Below are 16,236 nucleotides of genomic sequence, written 5' to 3'. Positions count from 1 at the left end.
CTAGCAGTCAGCTGGTAGAACTCAGCCAGTAGCAGAATTTAGCTCTGCAACATGGTACAGTCAAACACAAATCTTACGGCATGCTCATGATCCCAGCATCTGTAAAGGAAATAGAAGCTTTAGCTGAACTAGAATTCCGGATCTTCACAGAATTTTAATGGCACAGAAGGAGGCCATTCGGCCCATCGTGTCTACACCAGCTCTCCAAATGAGCATTATGACCTAGTGCCATTGCTCTGCCTTTTCTCGTACCCCTGTACTTTTCAAATAATCATCTAATGCCCTTTTGAATGCCTTGATTGAACCTGCCTCCACCACACTTCCAGGCAGTGCATTCCAGACCTGAACCACTTGCTGTGTGAATAAGTTTTTCCTCACATCACAGTTGATTATTTTGCAAATCACTTTAAATCTATGCCCTCTTATTCTTAATTCTATAAGGTGCCACACGTAAGGCTACTTAAGATAAGAGCCCATGGTGTTGGGGGTATTATATTCGCATGGGTAGAGGATTGGCTAACTAATATAAGGCAGAGGTTTGGGATAAAGGGGAAATTTTCAGGATGTCAACCTGTAACTTGTGGATCGCTACAGGTATCAGTGCTGGAGCCACAATTATTTACAATATAAATGACTTGGATGAGGGAAATAAATGTACTATCGTCAAGTTTGCGGATGACACAGAAATAGGTGGGAAGGCAAGTGGTGAGGATGACAGTCTACAGAGGGATATAGACAGATTAAGTAAGTGGGCAAAAACTTGGAAGATGGAATATAATGTAGGAAATGTGAGGTTATTCATTTTGGCAGGAAGAATAGAGGAACTGAATATTATTTAAATGGAGAAAGATTGAAGAAAGCTGCAGCACAGAGGGATTTGGGGGTCCTCATGAATGAATCCCAGAAAGCTAGCATACAAGTTCAGCAGGTAATAGGGAAGGCAAATGGAATGCTGGCCTTTATTTCAAAGGGAATGGAATATAAAAATAGGGAAGTCTTGCTAAAACTATACAAGGCACTAGTTAGGCCACACCTAGAATTCAGTGACCAGTTTTGATCCCCTTAATATACTGGCATTGATGGCAGCCCAGAGGTGGTTCACTAAGTTGATCTGGGGTTTGGAGGGATTTTCTTATGAGAGGTTGAGTCAGTTGGGCCTGTACTCATCGGAGTTTAGAAGAATGAGATGTGACCTTATTGAAACATATAAGATTCTTAGGGTCTTGACAGGGTAGATGCTGAGATGCTGCTTCCCTTGTGGGAGAGTCTAGGACCAGAGGGTGTAATCTCAGAGTAAGGGGGCGCCCACTGAAAACAGATGAGGAGGAATTTCTTCTGAGGGTAGTTAATCTGTGGAATTCTTTACCGCAGAGGGCTGTAGAAGTTGGGTTGTTAAGTAAATTCAAGGCTAAGGTAGACAAATTTTTAATCAGTAAGGGAATCAAGGGTTATGGGGAAAAGGCAGGAAAGTGGGGTTGAGGATTATCAGATCAGCCATGATCTCATTGAATGGCAGAGCAGAGTTGATGGGCCGAATGACCTACTTCTGCCCCTACGTCTTATGGTCTTCCTCAAGTGAGTACTGGGCAAGATACTTTAGTTTTCCACAAAGGGAAAAAATTGCTCTTGCTTTTTGCACATTTTAAAGTAACAATTTCCTTTACCTGCTTCCAGGATAGAGGGGTCCGGCCCCTGACCCTTCTCGCGGCGGCGAGCAGCAGTGAGGGCTGGGCCACCAACCCTGCCGTGGTGGTTATTGACAGGGAGGGAGCAACCTCTCTACTTTTCTCTTGTAGGGGAGCTAACAGTTTCTCATTCCTCACTGCAGGCTGTTGCAAGTGACTTCCAGAGTGAGAGTGCCATCGCCTTAGCAGCAGCTGCGACTAAACATTTGCAGGAAGCAGAGCAGGCCAAGAGTGATGGGAATGTGCACTGGTACGTGATTTAACTATACTGTCACTATGCTAGCAACCAGACTCGGAGTGCAACCCCCACCAAGTGGGATTAGATGGCCAGTTCATCGTATTTGTATACAGGTAACCAGGAGGATGCTATTTACTCCCTTGAGTCTGTTCCATCTTAAGTGCTGTTTGCAGAAGAGAGTTTCAAACTCCTGCTACCCTTTGTGTTTGGAAGTATTTCCTAACTTCACCCCTGAAAGGCCTGGCTCCAATTTTTAGACTATGCCTCCTGTTTTTAGACTCCCCGACCAGCAGTAGTAGTTTTTTTGTCTATTGTATCAGTTCTCCTTAATATCTTGAAAATGGCGATCAAATCATCCCTTAACTTTTTTAATTCTAGGGGATATAACCCTACTTTGTATAATCTCTCCTCATTATTTAACCTTTTGGAGTCCAAGAATCAGTCTCATAAACTTAAAGTGCATTCGCTCCAAGGCTAATACATCCTTCCTAACGAGTGGTTCCCAGAATAGCTTACGCTACTGTAGGGGTTATCCAACCAGAGCTTTGTATTGCTGAAGGATGACTTCTACCCCCTCATATTCTAGCCCTCTAGATATAAAGGCCAGTATTCCATCAACCGTTGATTATTTTCTATACCTGCTCATAATATTTGAATGATCTTTGTACATGGACCCTAGGTTTCTAGCTTTTCACCATTTACAAAGTACTCTGATCCAAAGTGCTTCATGCTTGCCTACACAAATCCATTCCTACAATTTTGCCCATTGATTTTGATCCATCTGAGTAGTTTTATGCTTTCATCCATACTGGTTACATCAGGAAACTAGGATATTTGTCTTTCTTCCCATTATTTGAGTTGTTAATGCTGAATAGCTAGAAGACCCAAAACATTTTGAGATGCCACTACTCACAGTAAGAATATCTCCCTATTATCCCAACTTCCTATCTCCAGCTGTTTTGTCAGTTTGCTAACCAGCTCAGTAATTTACTTTCAATTCCATGAGCACCAATTGTAGCTAACATCTCTTTTAAGGACCCTTTTTGAATGTCTTCTGAAAGCCCATATAAGTGCGTACGAATATATTAACATGCAAATTAAGAGCAGGAGTAGGCCATTTGGTCCCTCAAGGCTGCTCCACCATTCAATAAGATCATGGCTGATCTGATTGTGACCTCAACTCTACATTCTGGCTACCCCTGATTAATTTTTGATTCCCCTGTTAATCAAGAGTCAACCTCTGCCTTAAAAATATTCACTGATCTTGCCTCCACCCCTATCTGGGGAAGAGAGATCCAAAGTTTCATGACCCTCAGAGAGAAAAAAAATTCTTCTCATCTCCATCTTGCATGGGAGATCCCTTATTTTTAAACTGTGTGCCCTAGTTCTAGACTCCCAACAAAGAGAAACATCCTTTGAGCATCCACCCTGTCAAGTCCCCTAAGATCACCTCTCAATCTTCTAAACTCCAATGGATACAGCGCAATCTGTCCAACCTTTCCTTGTAAGATAACCCCTCCACCCCAAGTATCAGTTGAGTGAACCTTCTCTGAACTGCTCCTAATCCTTTGTTAAATAAGGAGACCAAAACTATACATGATATTCTAGATGTGGTCTTATGTGTAGGTAGTGGCGTAATGGTATTGTCACCAGACTAATAATCCAGGAAATGCTCTGGGGACTCTGGTTCGATAAAAATCTAGAATTAAAAGTCTCATGATGACCATGAAACCATTGTCAATTGTTGTAAAAAACCCATCTGGTTCAATAAGGAAGAAAATCTGCAGTCCTTACCTGGCCTGGCCTATGTGTGACTCCAGACATACAGCAATGTGGTTGATCCAAGCCAGTCAGTTGTATCAAACTGCTAAAAACAAGGTCACTAAGGAATGAAACTGGATGGATCACCCAACATCGACCTAGGCACCGGAAACGATAACGGCAAACTCAGCCTTGTTGCCCTTCTTCCTAACCATCTGGGGCCTTGTGCCAAAATTGGGAGAGCTGTCTCACAGAGTAATCAAGCAACAGCCTGACATAATCGTACTTATGGGATCATACCTTACAGATCGTGCCCCAAACATCAACATCCCTAGGTATGTCCTGTCCCACCAGCAGGACAGACCCAGCATAGGTGGCGGCACAGTGGTATACAGTCAGGAGGGAGTTGCCCTGGGACCTCCCAATATCACCTCTGGACCCCATGAAGTCTCATGGCACCAGGCGAGACATGGGCAAGGAAACCTCCTGTTGATTATCATGTACCGCCCTCCCTCAGCTAATGAATCAGTGCTCCTCCATGTTGAACCTCACTTGGAGGAAGCACTGAGGGTGGCCAGGGTGCAGAATGTACTATGTGTGGGGGTCTTCACTGTCTATTACCAAGAGTGGCTCAGTAGCACCACTACAGACTGAGCTGGCCGAGTCCTAAAGGATATAGATGCTAGACTGGGTCTGCGGCAGGTGATGAGGGAACGAACAAGAAGGTAAAACATACTTGGCCTCACCCTCATCCACCTGCGTGCCGCAGATGCATCAGTCCGTGACAGAATCGATAGGAGTGACCACTGCACAGTCCTTATACAAACAAAGACCCTCCATCGTGTTGTGTGGCACTACCATTGTGCTAATTGGGATAGATTTCGAACAGATCTAGCAATTTGAGACTGGGCATCCATGAGGCGCTGTGGGCCATCAGCAACAGCAAAATTGTACTCAAACACAATCTGTAACCTCATGGCCTGGCATATACCCCACTCTACCATTACCACCAAGCCAGGAGATCAACCCTGGTTCAATGAAGAGTGCAGGAGAGTATGCCAGGAACAGCACCAGGCATACCTAAAAGTGAGATGTCAACCTGCGTGTCAAACAGCATTAGCAACAAGTAATAGACAGAGCTAGGCAATTCCACAACCAACAGATCAGATCTAAACCCTGCATTCCTACCACATCCAGTTGTGAATGGTGGTGGACAATTAAACAACTCACTGGAGGAGAAGGCTCTACAAATACCCCCATCCTCAATGATGGTTGGGGGTGGGGGGGTGGGGTTGGGGCTTGGTGACAGCACATCAGTGCAAAAGATAAGGCTGAAGCGTTTGCAATAATCTTCAGCCAGGAGTGCCGAGTAGATCATCCATCTCGGCCACCTCTGGAGGCTCCCAGCATCACAGATGCCAGTCTTCGGCCACATGCTTGTCTAATTTCTGCGTGTATACTGTCATAGGTGCCACCAGGGGGCTTATGTACCACTCCCACTACAATTTTAGATTTATTTCTGTTTAGTTCCCAGCCCTGACCATCTTGCAACCATGCATTAGTAATGGCTATTGTTTCCTATAATCCTTGCGTTTGTATAAAGAATACCTACTTGAGCCTATACAGCTTAACCTGTCCTGCTCTAATGTTTTACACCAATGGAATGAGTAAAGATGGGGGAGTGGGAGATTGATTCAGCTTAGTTTAACAGTGGATGTTTTTATTGCTGTTGGTGTTTTGCTGGGTAACCCGCAGTTTTAGGGTACTGAGTGGGCATCCACTCCCCTCTCTCCTCCCCTCTGAATCTTGCAGCTTCTCTCAGGGCTGCTCTGGAACGGGTCGACAGGAGTTGGCAGCAGGGAGTGCTGTGGTTTTTCCCCTAACGATGACCCTGAGGATGGACAGGAGGAAGCTGCTTCCAGTTGCAGTGCCCAGTGCACTGGGTTTTGAGAGTGTTTTGTACTAGTGTGTTGTCCCACCCTAGAGGAATTGATGGTGTGATCTTTTTCTGGCAGGTGGAAGATTCACGAGGCTTGTATGTTGGCACTGGGCTCAGTGAAGAACGTAATCACTGAGAGCGTGAAGAATGGACGGATACAGTTCGACATGCATGGATTCCTCACCAATGTCGTTCTTGTTGATCTCAACCTGTCAGGTAGGATTCAGCCTACAGCCACACAGATCACCCAGCCAATGAGTAGGCAGGGTCCGAAGCATGCAGCTTGCAGCATGCACCCTTAGTTGAAGGGTGAGTCACAAGGGGACATAAGTTCAAGGTGAGGGACAGGAGGTTTAGGGGGGATGTGAGGAAAAATGTTTTTACCCAGAGGGTGGTGATGGTCTGGAAAGCACTGCCTGGGATGGTGGTGGAGCCGGGTTGCCTCACATCCTTTAAAAAGTACCTGGACGAGCACTTGGCACGTTATAACATTCAAGGCTATGGGCCAAGTGCTGGTAAATGGGGTTAGGTAGGTAGGCCAGGTGTTTCTTACGTGTCGGTGCGACTCGATGGGCCGAGATTCTGTGATTAAAGTCCCCCAGAAGGATGAACTTTTCTTTTGGGATAGCGATAACAGCCTCATCAAGGTCAGAATAGAACTTTTCCTTAACGTCTTCATCAGATTCGAGGGTCAGGCATGAGCGCTGATGACTATGATGTATTGATTCTGCCTGAGCTGTAGGTCAAATGTCATGACCCTTCCATTTATACAGTTGGGCAGTTCTAGCAGTGCATCCAAGATCATATTCCGGATGGCAAAGCCAACTCTGTGGACAAGAGGGGCACTGTCAGCTTTTTCTTTCCTGTTGGAGGTTTATCGCATGCTTGTTCCTTCCTGGGGCCCTCCCCAGGAAGGCAGGTCTCACTGTGGGCGGCCATGTCATTTTGGAGTCTTGATAGTTCACGTGATCTGATTGTTCTTTCTGGACAGTCACTGTTGAGATTATCCATGCGTGTTGTAACATTCAGAGTTGCAAAATTTAAAGTTTTCTTTCTTTGACCACGGAAATGGTGATTCCGCAGTGTGTGATTCCCCGTCCAGGAGAAAGTGGGACTGCCTGTTTTTATGGCACCTTTTCTAGCCACCGACGCCCCCCTCCCCACCCACCTCCACCCCCTTTCCTCTGTCATAACACAGGTGTCCAATGTGCAGGTTCACAGCCCTGTTCCTGTCACCAATTCTCCATCGCCACAGGATTGCAAGTGGACTCTGGTAGACGCCTGCATGTGACTTTGTTTAACGTGGGGATCTTCGGGCACCATCATTGTCCACACGACCTTGACGGGTTGGTGGTCAGATTTCATTGAGCCACAATGACTGGGACCACCTTGCTCCTGCATCCTTCTTCCAGCTTCCTAGTTGTGAGACGCACAGTCTTCCTTCGCCTATAGTGAGGACTCCTTGGAGTCTTTGTCTGGCACCTCCCCCAACCTTGCCGCCATTGGTGACCTTATCAGGAGCTCCCGACAGCATTGCTCAAGGTGGGAGCGCATAAGTCTCTCCACCACTTCAAGATGGCAAACCACGCAGAGTAACAATTGTCCAATGTTAGCAGCCTTCCAGTCCTCTGGGACCATGTGTGTAGCCAGGGAGGATTGGAAAATGATGGTCAAAGCCTCCACTACTTTTTCCCTTGCTTCTCTTAGCAGCCTGGGATACATCTCATCCACGTCTGAGGATTTATCCACTTTGAAAGATGTTAAACCCCTTCATATACCTTCCCTCACTGTTCATTCTATCCAATATTTCACACTCCTCATTAACTACAATGTACCATCCCCTCTTTTGTGAAAACAGACAGAAATGATTCATTAAGAAACATGCCCAGGGCTTCTGCTTCCATACACAAGTTAAATTTTTTATCTTAATTGGTCCTATTCTTTAACAACAACAGAAAATGCTGGAAATACTTAGCAGGGCTGGCTGCATCTGTGGAGAGAGAAATAGGTGTTTCCAGTCCTCCTGAGTATGTCCAGTATTTTCTGTTTTTGTTTCCGATTTGCACTGTCTGTAGTATTTTTCCTTTCAGCTCTTTATTAGTTAGCCTCTTGCTCTTTATGTGTATATATAAAACATCTTTGGAATGTCATTGATCTTACTTGTGAACATTTTTTAAGCTCTCCCTTTGCTTTCCTTTTTAAGTTCACTACTGCACTTTCTATACTTCAAAATTTCTGCAGTATTGAGTTCTTATTATTTGACATAAGCTTCCCTTTTTTAACCTTAACCTATTCTGCCCTTTGATATCCAAGGGGATTCTAGTCCCCTTTTTCATTATGGGAAAATTTGTTCTGAACTTTCTCTATCTCCTTGAATGCCTCCTGCTCTGACAATGATTTACCTTCAAGTAGCTGTTTGCAGTCCACTTTTGCCAAATCACATCTCAGCTTAGTAAAATTGGCCTTTCCTAATTTAAAACTTTTAACTTTGTCCTATCTTTTCCCTAACTGTGTTAAATCTAACTGAAATATGATCACTGCCATCAAAGTGCTTTTCCTCCCACTTGCTGCAGACCCTTCCTCTCGCCATGGACCATCAGGTTCGTGGCCTGACAGTCCTGGTTGCTGCAGTTCCTTCCTCCATCTCCTGACCTCTCCCTCTTTGTGTGCGAGGGCTCTGGAGAGGAGTGGCAAGAGGCTGAAACAGTAACATCGACTTGCAGAAGGTGAGGTGCAATTCAAAGGATTGTCAGCAAGAGGGAGGGTCAGGGAGTGGCAGAGGCCATGAGCCAGAGGGTCAATGTGAGAGAGAGGCCAGGGAGCGGCAGAGGCTGCTTCAGAATGGTCCTGATTGTTAGCCATAGTTGCAATATTATTCCAAAAGAATTTTTAAATTCTTTATAGGACTGTATATCTGTTGCAAATGATGGCTTAATTTGTAAGTGTTTCCATTGCTGCTAATCTGCATCATACAAAGTACTGCGGACGCTGGAAATTTGAGATAAAAGCAGAAAATGCTGGAAATGATCAGGTCGGGCAGCATTTGTGGGGAGGAGCTGAGTTAATGTTTCAGGTCCTTTTAACCTAGTTTCCCAATTTGTTTTAGCCAACTTGACCCTCATACCTATGTGGTTTGTTTAATTGCGATTGAAGTGTTTTATTCAGTCCTCCAACTGCCCTGTGAGTGTCAGAGACACTGTGGAGGGAGCTTTGCTCTGGACCAAACCCCATCCTGTTGCTGCCCTGGGAGTGTTTGATGGGACAGTGTAGACAGAGATTTACTTTGTACCTAACCTGTTTTGTGCTTGCCCTAGGAGTCTTTGATGTCAATAACTGAGTACTTTTTAGTGCTAAGCTGTTCAGCTTGATAAGAACAAAGATTCACAGAAGCTGTTTAGCAATATGTGGAATGGTTTTGTGAAGAAACTAAGGATTAAATTGTGATGTGATCCCAAATGGCAAGTTTTGAGTTAGAAGAGCTTAGTAAGAAAGGTGGCATGTGCATGAATTTAAACACTTCTGTCACATAGATAATTGTGTCAGAATTAAGCGATTGCCATGAGGAGTCTGTAACATGTCTTCTCTCTCTATTAGTCTCTCCATTCCTGCTGGGTCGTGCACTCTGGGCTGCCAGTCGCTTTGCCACTGTTATGACTCCTGAACTAATCCAGCAATTTTTACAAGCGACAGTCAGTGGCTTGCATGAGACACAACCACCATCAGTGCGAATCTCTGCTGTACGAGCCATCTGGGGGTAAGTTGCAAATATTTTGAGAAATGTTGTGGTTAGAAGGGACCAAGGGAGGGTGGAGACGGTCAGCTAGTGTTGGAGGGTTTGTGATTGACAATTTGTTAGGAGCAGTCATTATTTGTGCTTGACGTCTGGTCAGTGGAGTGAGGAGCATTCGTTGACTCCACTATTCTTCCATGTTAGCCACCCTGAAGCCAATTCTATGGAATTGATATGGAATTGATCCTAAATTTACTTTTTCCTAATTTAGACCAATGCCCCAATTTCCTATTTTGAAAAGTTAATTGAAAGTAATATTTGGGTTAAGTTTTTCCAAATCCATAATGTCATATGAAGAGGTGGCCATTCAGCCCCTTGAACCTGCTCCGTTATTCAGGTAGATCATGACTGATCTGCACCTCATTTACCACTCAACAAGATTCTACTAATCGGCCTTAGCTCCAATTGCCTTTTCACAGAATCTCACAGTGCAGATGAGGCCCCTTTGGCTCATCGAGTCTGCACTGATACATGAGAAACACCTGACCTACCTACCTAATCCCATTTACCAGCACTTGGCACGTCATAACTTTCAAGGCTATGGGCCAAATGCTAATCCAGGTACTTTTTAAAGGGTGTGAGGCAACCGACCTCCTCCACCCTCCCAGGCAGTGCGTTCCAGACCGTCACCACCCTCTGGATAAAAATGTTTTTCCTCACATCTCCCCTAAACCTCCTACCCCTCACCTTGAACTTCTGTCCCCTTGTGGCTGACCCTTCAACTAAGGGGAACAGCTGCTCTCTATCCACCTTGTCCATGCCCCTCATAATCTTGTACACCTTGATCAGGTCACCCTTCAGTCTTCTCTGCTCCAACGAAAACAACCCAAGTCTATCCAACCTCTCTTCATAACTAAATGCTTCATCCCAAGCAACATCCAGGTGAATCTCCTCTGCACCCCTCCAGTGTAATCATATCCTTCCTGTAATGTGGCGAGCAGAACTGCACACAATACTCCAGCTGTGGCCTCACCAAGGTTCTGTACAACTCCAACGTGACCTCCCTACTTTTGTAATCTATGCCTCGATTGTTAAAGGCAAATGTCCCAAGTACCTTTTTCACCACCCCCTCCACCTTCTGAGGGGCTAACATGCCCCTCCGTCTTCAGAGATCGATGGACACACACGCCAAGGTCCCTTTGTCCCTTTTGATGGAATGAGTTTCAGATTTACCCCACTCTTTATGTGAAAAATTGCTTCCTGATTTTTTTAACTGAATGGTCTGGCTTTTATTTTAAGATTATGCCCCATTGTTCTGTTTTCCCTCACCAGAGGAAATAAACACTATATAAGAACGAGAAAGATCAGGAGTAGCCCATATGCCTCTGAAGCCTGCTCTGCTATGCACAGGGATATAGCTGATCTTCAACCCCAGGTCCACTTTTCCATCCGATCTCAAAACCCTTGATTCCTTTAGAGACCAAAAATCTTTCACACACAATGTTAAATATAGTCAGCATCTACAATCCTCTGGGGTAGGGAATTCCAAAAATTTACTGCCCTCTGAGTGAAAAATAATTCTCCCCATCTTAATCCAAAATGACCTGCCTCTTATAGAACCATAGAAAAGTTATGGTGCAGAAAAAGTCCATTCAGCTCATGTCTACGCCGGCCAAAAAAATAAAAGTAGAAACTAGCCACTCATTTTAATCCCACTTTCCAGCACCTGGTCCATAGGGTTGCTGGTTACAACATTTCAGATGCAGATCCAGCTACCTTTATAAATGAGCATTTCAGCCTCAACCACCAAATTAGGCAGTGAATTCCAGATGCACACTGCCCTCTGGGTGAAGAAATTTTTCCTCAAGTCCCCTCTAATCCTTCTACCAATCACCTTAAATCTATTCCCCCTGCTAATTGACCCCTCAGCTAGGGGCAATAAGTCTTTCCTGTCTACCCTATCTAGGCCCCTCATTATTTTGTACACCTCAATTAGGTCATCCCTCAGCCTCCTCTGTTGTAAGGAAAACAACCCTAGCCTATCCACTCTTTCCTCATTATTGCAATTTTCCAGCCCTGGTAACATTCTTGTAAATCTCCTCTGCACTCTCTCCAGATCAATTATATCCTTCCTGTAATGTGGTAATTAGAACTGTACACACAATTCCAGCTGTGACCTAACCAGCATTTTATACAGTTCCATCATTACATCTCTACTTTTGTTTTCAATACCTTGTCCAATAAAGTATAGCATTCCATATGCTTTCTTTACCACCGTGTCCACCTGTCCTGCTGCCTTCAGGGACCTGTGGACATGCACTCCAAGGTCTCTCACTTCCTCAACCCCTCTCAATATCCTCCTGTTTATTGAGTATTCCTTTGCTTTGTTTGCCCTCCCAAAATGCATTACCTCACACTTCTCTGGATTGAATTATATTTGCCACTTTTCCGCCCACTCAACCAAACCATTGATATCATTCTGCAGACAACAGCTATTCTTTTCACTCTCAACTACACAACCAATTTTTGTGTCATCTACAAATTTCCCAGTCATGCCTCCCACATTTAAGTCCAAGTCATTAATATATACAACAGACAGCAGAGGACCCAGCACGGAGCCCTGTGGAACACCACTGGAAACTGCTTTCCATTGACAAAACATCCATCGACATTACCCTTTTTTTTCCTGTCACTGAGCCAATTTTGGATCCAACTCGCCACCTTCCTGTGTCCCATGAGATCTCACTTCTCTGTCCAGTCTGTCATGTGGGACATGCCTTACAAAAATCCATGTAGGCAACATCCACTGCACTACTCTCATCAATCCTTCTTGTTACCACCTCAAAAAATTCTATTAAGTTAGTAAGACATGACCTTTTCCTAACAAAATTATGCTGACAATCCCTGATCAATCCATGCCTTTCTAAATGACAGTTTATCCTGTGTCTCAGAATTGATTTCAGTATTTTTCCCACCACTGAAGTCAGCCTGACTGGTCTATAATTTTCTGACCTATCCCTTGCAACCTTTTTAAATAATGGTACAACATTTGCAGACCTCCAAACCTCCGGGACCTCATCTGGATCTAGTGAGGATTGGAAAATGGTCCTCAGAGCATCTGCTCTTTCCTCCCTGGTTTCCTTTAGCAATCTGGGATACAATCCATCTGGCCCTGGTGATTTATCCGTCTTCAAGGATGCTCCCTCCAGTACTTCCTCTCTCACTATGCTTATTGTATGTAATGTTTCACACTCCTCCTCTTTAAATAGAATGTTTGCATCACCGTCTCCTAAGTGAAGACAGAGACAAGGTCCCCATTGAAAACCCTGCCCACATCTTCAGCATCAACACACAAGTTACCATGTACATCTCTGATAGGCCCTGCCCTTCACTTAGTTATTCTGTTGCTCTTAATGCACTGATAAAACATTCATGGGTTTTCTTTGATTTTACCTGCCAATATTTTCTCATATCCTCTCTTTGCTTTCCTAATTTCCTTTTTAACTTCACCCCTGTACTTTCTATACTCCTCTAGGCTTTCTACAGTATTAAGCTTTTTGTGACTATCATAAACTTTCTTTTTCTGCTTTATCCTACCCTGTATGCTTATGGATAACGAGGGGTCTCTAGATTTGGCAGTACAACCCATTTTCTTTGTGGGGACATGTCCACTGTGCCTGTAGAATCTCACGTTTCAATACCTCTCATTGGTTTGACACCGTTTTCCCTTCTAATAGCTGTATCCAGTCCACTTTTGCCAGCTCAGCTCTCAGCTTTGTAAAATTTGTCTTCCCCCAATTTAGAACTTTTACTCCTGTTCAATTCTTCTCCTTTTCCATAATGATGGTAAATCTAACTATATTATGGTCACTATCTCCAAAATGGTCCTTCACTGCTACTTCATCCACTTGACCAGCTTCATTTCCTAAGACTAGATCTAGAATTGCACCACTTCACGTTGGACTTGTTACGTGCTGACTAAAAAAGTTCTCTTCAGTGTAGCTCAGGAATTTTGCTCCCTGTGTGCCCTTCATACTGTTTTTGTCCCAATTGGTATTAGGGCAGTTGAAGCCTCCAACTGTTACTGCCGTATTGTTTTTGCACTCAGAAACCTGTCTACATATTTGCTCTTCTAATTCCCTTCCATTATTTGGGGCTCTAAGTACATTCCTAGCATTGCTACCCCTTTTTTATTTCTGAGCTCAACCCATGTGGCCTCGTTTGATGCTTCATTTAGTATATTATCCTTCCTCACAGCTGTAATTGATTCTTTAACCAACAATGCTAAACTCCTGCTCTGAAGAAGAGTCATAAGGACTCGAAACGTTAACTCTATTTTTTTTCTCTCCACAGATGCTGTTAGATCTGCTGAGTTTTTCTAGCATTTTCTGCTTTTTTCAGGTTTCCAACACTCTAAGTATTTTGCTTTTATCTTAATGCTACACCCCCACTTTTTATCCCCCTTTCTAGCCTGCCTGAAAACTCTATATCCAGGGATTTTTGCCCCTTCTTAAGCCAAGTTTCCCTTATGGTGATGATATCATGCTTGTCTATCTGTGCCCTCAGCTCATTGGCTGCATTTACTATGCTCTCTGCATTTACATATACACCTTTTAACACTGCCAAATTCCTGTGCTGTCCACCTTTTAACCTGAGCTGCTCCTGTCTTTCAGCGTCACTCACTAATTCTCCATCTCTCATTCCTCTGAGTTTGTGCTCAGGCTCCCAGCCCCCTGCCAGTCTAGTTAATCACTGCCCTCCCCCCAAACAGCACAAGCAAATCTTCCTGCAAGGATATTCATCCCAGTCCTGTTCAGGTGTAGGCCGTCTGGCTTGTACAGGTCCCACCTTCCCCAGAACTGGTCCCAAGACCTCAGAAATCTGATGCCCTCCCTCCTACGCCAGCTTTCCAGCCATGTGCTTATTCGCTCAATACTCCAATTCCTATGGCTTGCATGTGGAACTGGGAGTAACCCTGAGATTACTGCTTTAGGTGTCCCGCTTTTCAGTCTCCTTAGTCTGCTGACAGGATCTCAACCCCTTTCTTATCTAAGTCGTTTGTGCCAGTGTGGACCACGACCTCCGGCCGATCACCCTCCCCCAGAAGAATGTATTGCAGCCGCTCCATACCATCCTTGACCCAGGCACCAGAGAAGCAATAGATCATCCTGGAGTCATGTCTTTGACCATAGAAATGCCTGTCTGTTCCCCTAACTAACGAATCTCCTGTCACTACTGCTCTTCCACTCTTCTTCCTCCCCTCCTGTACAGTGCAGCCACCTGTGGTGCCACAAACTTGGCTTTGGCTGCACTCCTGCGAGGAACCAATGCTCTCACCAGTAACCATAACAGAAAACCAATTGGTGAGTGGGACCCCTGGAGACCCCTGCACTACCTGCCTAATTCTCTTGGGCAGCTTGGCTGTCACCTATTCCCTTTCTGCCTCCAGGCTCGTAAGCTGCGATGTGACCACCTCTCTGAATGTGCTTTCCACATCGCTCCCAGCTTCACGGATGCGCCACTGTGACTCCAGCCACCGCTCAGTTCCAAAACCTGGAGCTCAAGGTACTGCAGCTGGTGACACTTCCTGCATATGTCGTCATCTAGGGCAGCGGTAACTTCCAGGATTTCCCATGTTCTAAATAAGGGAAAAGAGCACCTTCCTTCCCCTCCAGCACCCCCCCCCCCCACCCCCACCCCACGCACCTCCTCCCCCTGCACACCCTCCCCCCTGCACCCCATCCTCCCCACTGCACCCCACTTCCCCTCCTCCCCACCGCCCCCCCTCCCCCTCCTCCCCACCGCACCTCCTCCTCAACAAAGCTGCAACAATTTCACTCTGTACCAGTGTGCTCGGTGACAGGGCATTTAACGTCTCATTTATATTACTGAGATTCAGGCGAATCTGGCAGTTACAGATCCAGATGAGGCCAGTTACTTAACTTGCTGATCTTACCTGCTGTCCAGCAGAGGGCCTGATTTGCTTGATTCGCTCTCCTCAAGCCTCTAAAAAACCTAAAACTTAAAATCAGTAACTTTAAGTCAAATATTAAATTGCAGGCACTCAGTCCTAAATTTTACAGAAAATTAACCCTTAAAATTTAAAATTGCACTCCCTATCCTGAGACTGTGCCTCCTAGTTCTAGACTTTCCAGCCAGTGGAACAGCTTCTCAGCAAGTACCATGTCAAGCCCTTTCAGAATCTTGTATGTTTCAATGAAATCACCACTCGCTCTTCTAAAATCAAGACAGTGTGGGCCCATTCTACTTGATCTATCTACCCTATCAAATCAGTTTATCCTTTTAATCACCATGATCAAATCATTTCTCGATCTTATATACTCAAGCAAGCATAAGCCAAGTCTTTGCAACCTGCCCTCATAATTTAATCCTTTTAGCCCCTTATACTGGTGAAATTGCACTGCACCCCATATGCTTCATGAGGTATGTGCCTAGGACTGAACTCTGCTTCAGATGGGGTCTAACCAGAGCTTTATATATCTAACATAATTTCCACCCTGAAGTCTCCACATCCAAAGAAGAGTCACATTGCGCTTGAAATAGTAAATCTGTTTCTCCCTCCACAGATACTGACAGACCTGCTGAGTTTTACCAGTATTTTCTGTTTTATTACTTCCACTCCTTTGTACTCAACTCTCTTGAGATTAAAACCAACATTTCATTAGCTTTATTGATTACTTTTTGTAACTTAGCGTGAGCTTTTGAATTTGAATTCCCAAATTTATTTGCTCCTCTACAATTCATAGTTTCTCACCATTTAGATGATATTCCAATTTATCTTGAAGCCCAAAATGGGTGAGCTCACACTCCATCTGGCATGGTTTTACCCACTCTCTTCCACCTTCCTTCTGCACAACTAACT

At 44.7% G+C, this 16,236-nt stretch overlaps 1 protein-coding gene across 3 annotated transcripts in view; it reads left to right on the top strand.

Annotated features, from left to right (window-relative positions):
* ipo9 (importin 9) overlaps positions 1-16,236 on the top strand; it is a 141,347-nt gene that overhangs the window by 104,411 nt on the left and 20,700 nt on the right. For all 3 annotated transcript variants that reach the window (XM_041195955.1, XM_041195954.1, XM_041195956.1), the window contains 3 exons: positions 1,829-1,935; positions 5,700-5,839; positions 9,218-9,377. In XM_041195955.1, coding sequence (XP_041051889.1) covers positions 1,829-1,935; positions 5,700-5,839; positions 9,218-9,377 — 407 coding nt within the window. The remainder of the gene's footprint in view (positions 1-1,828; positions 1,936-5,699; positions 5,840-9,217; positions 9,378-16,236) is intronic.

The sequence above is a fragment of the Carcharodon carcharias genome, chromosome 9 (genome assembly GCF_017639515.1).
Source record: "Carcharodon carcharias isolate sCarCar2 chromosome 9, sCarCar2.pri, whole genome shotgun sequence".
Lineage (NCBI taxonomy): Eukaryota > Metazoa > Chordata > Chondrichthyes > Lamniformes > Lamnidae > Carcharodon > Carcharodon carcharias.
This window is presented reverse-complemented; position numbering and strand designations above follow the sequence as displayed.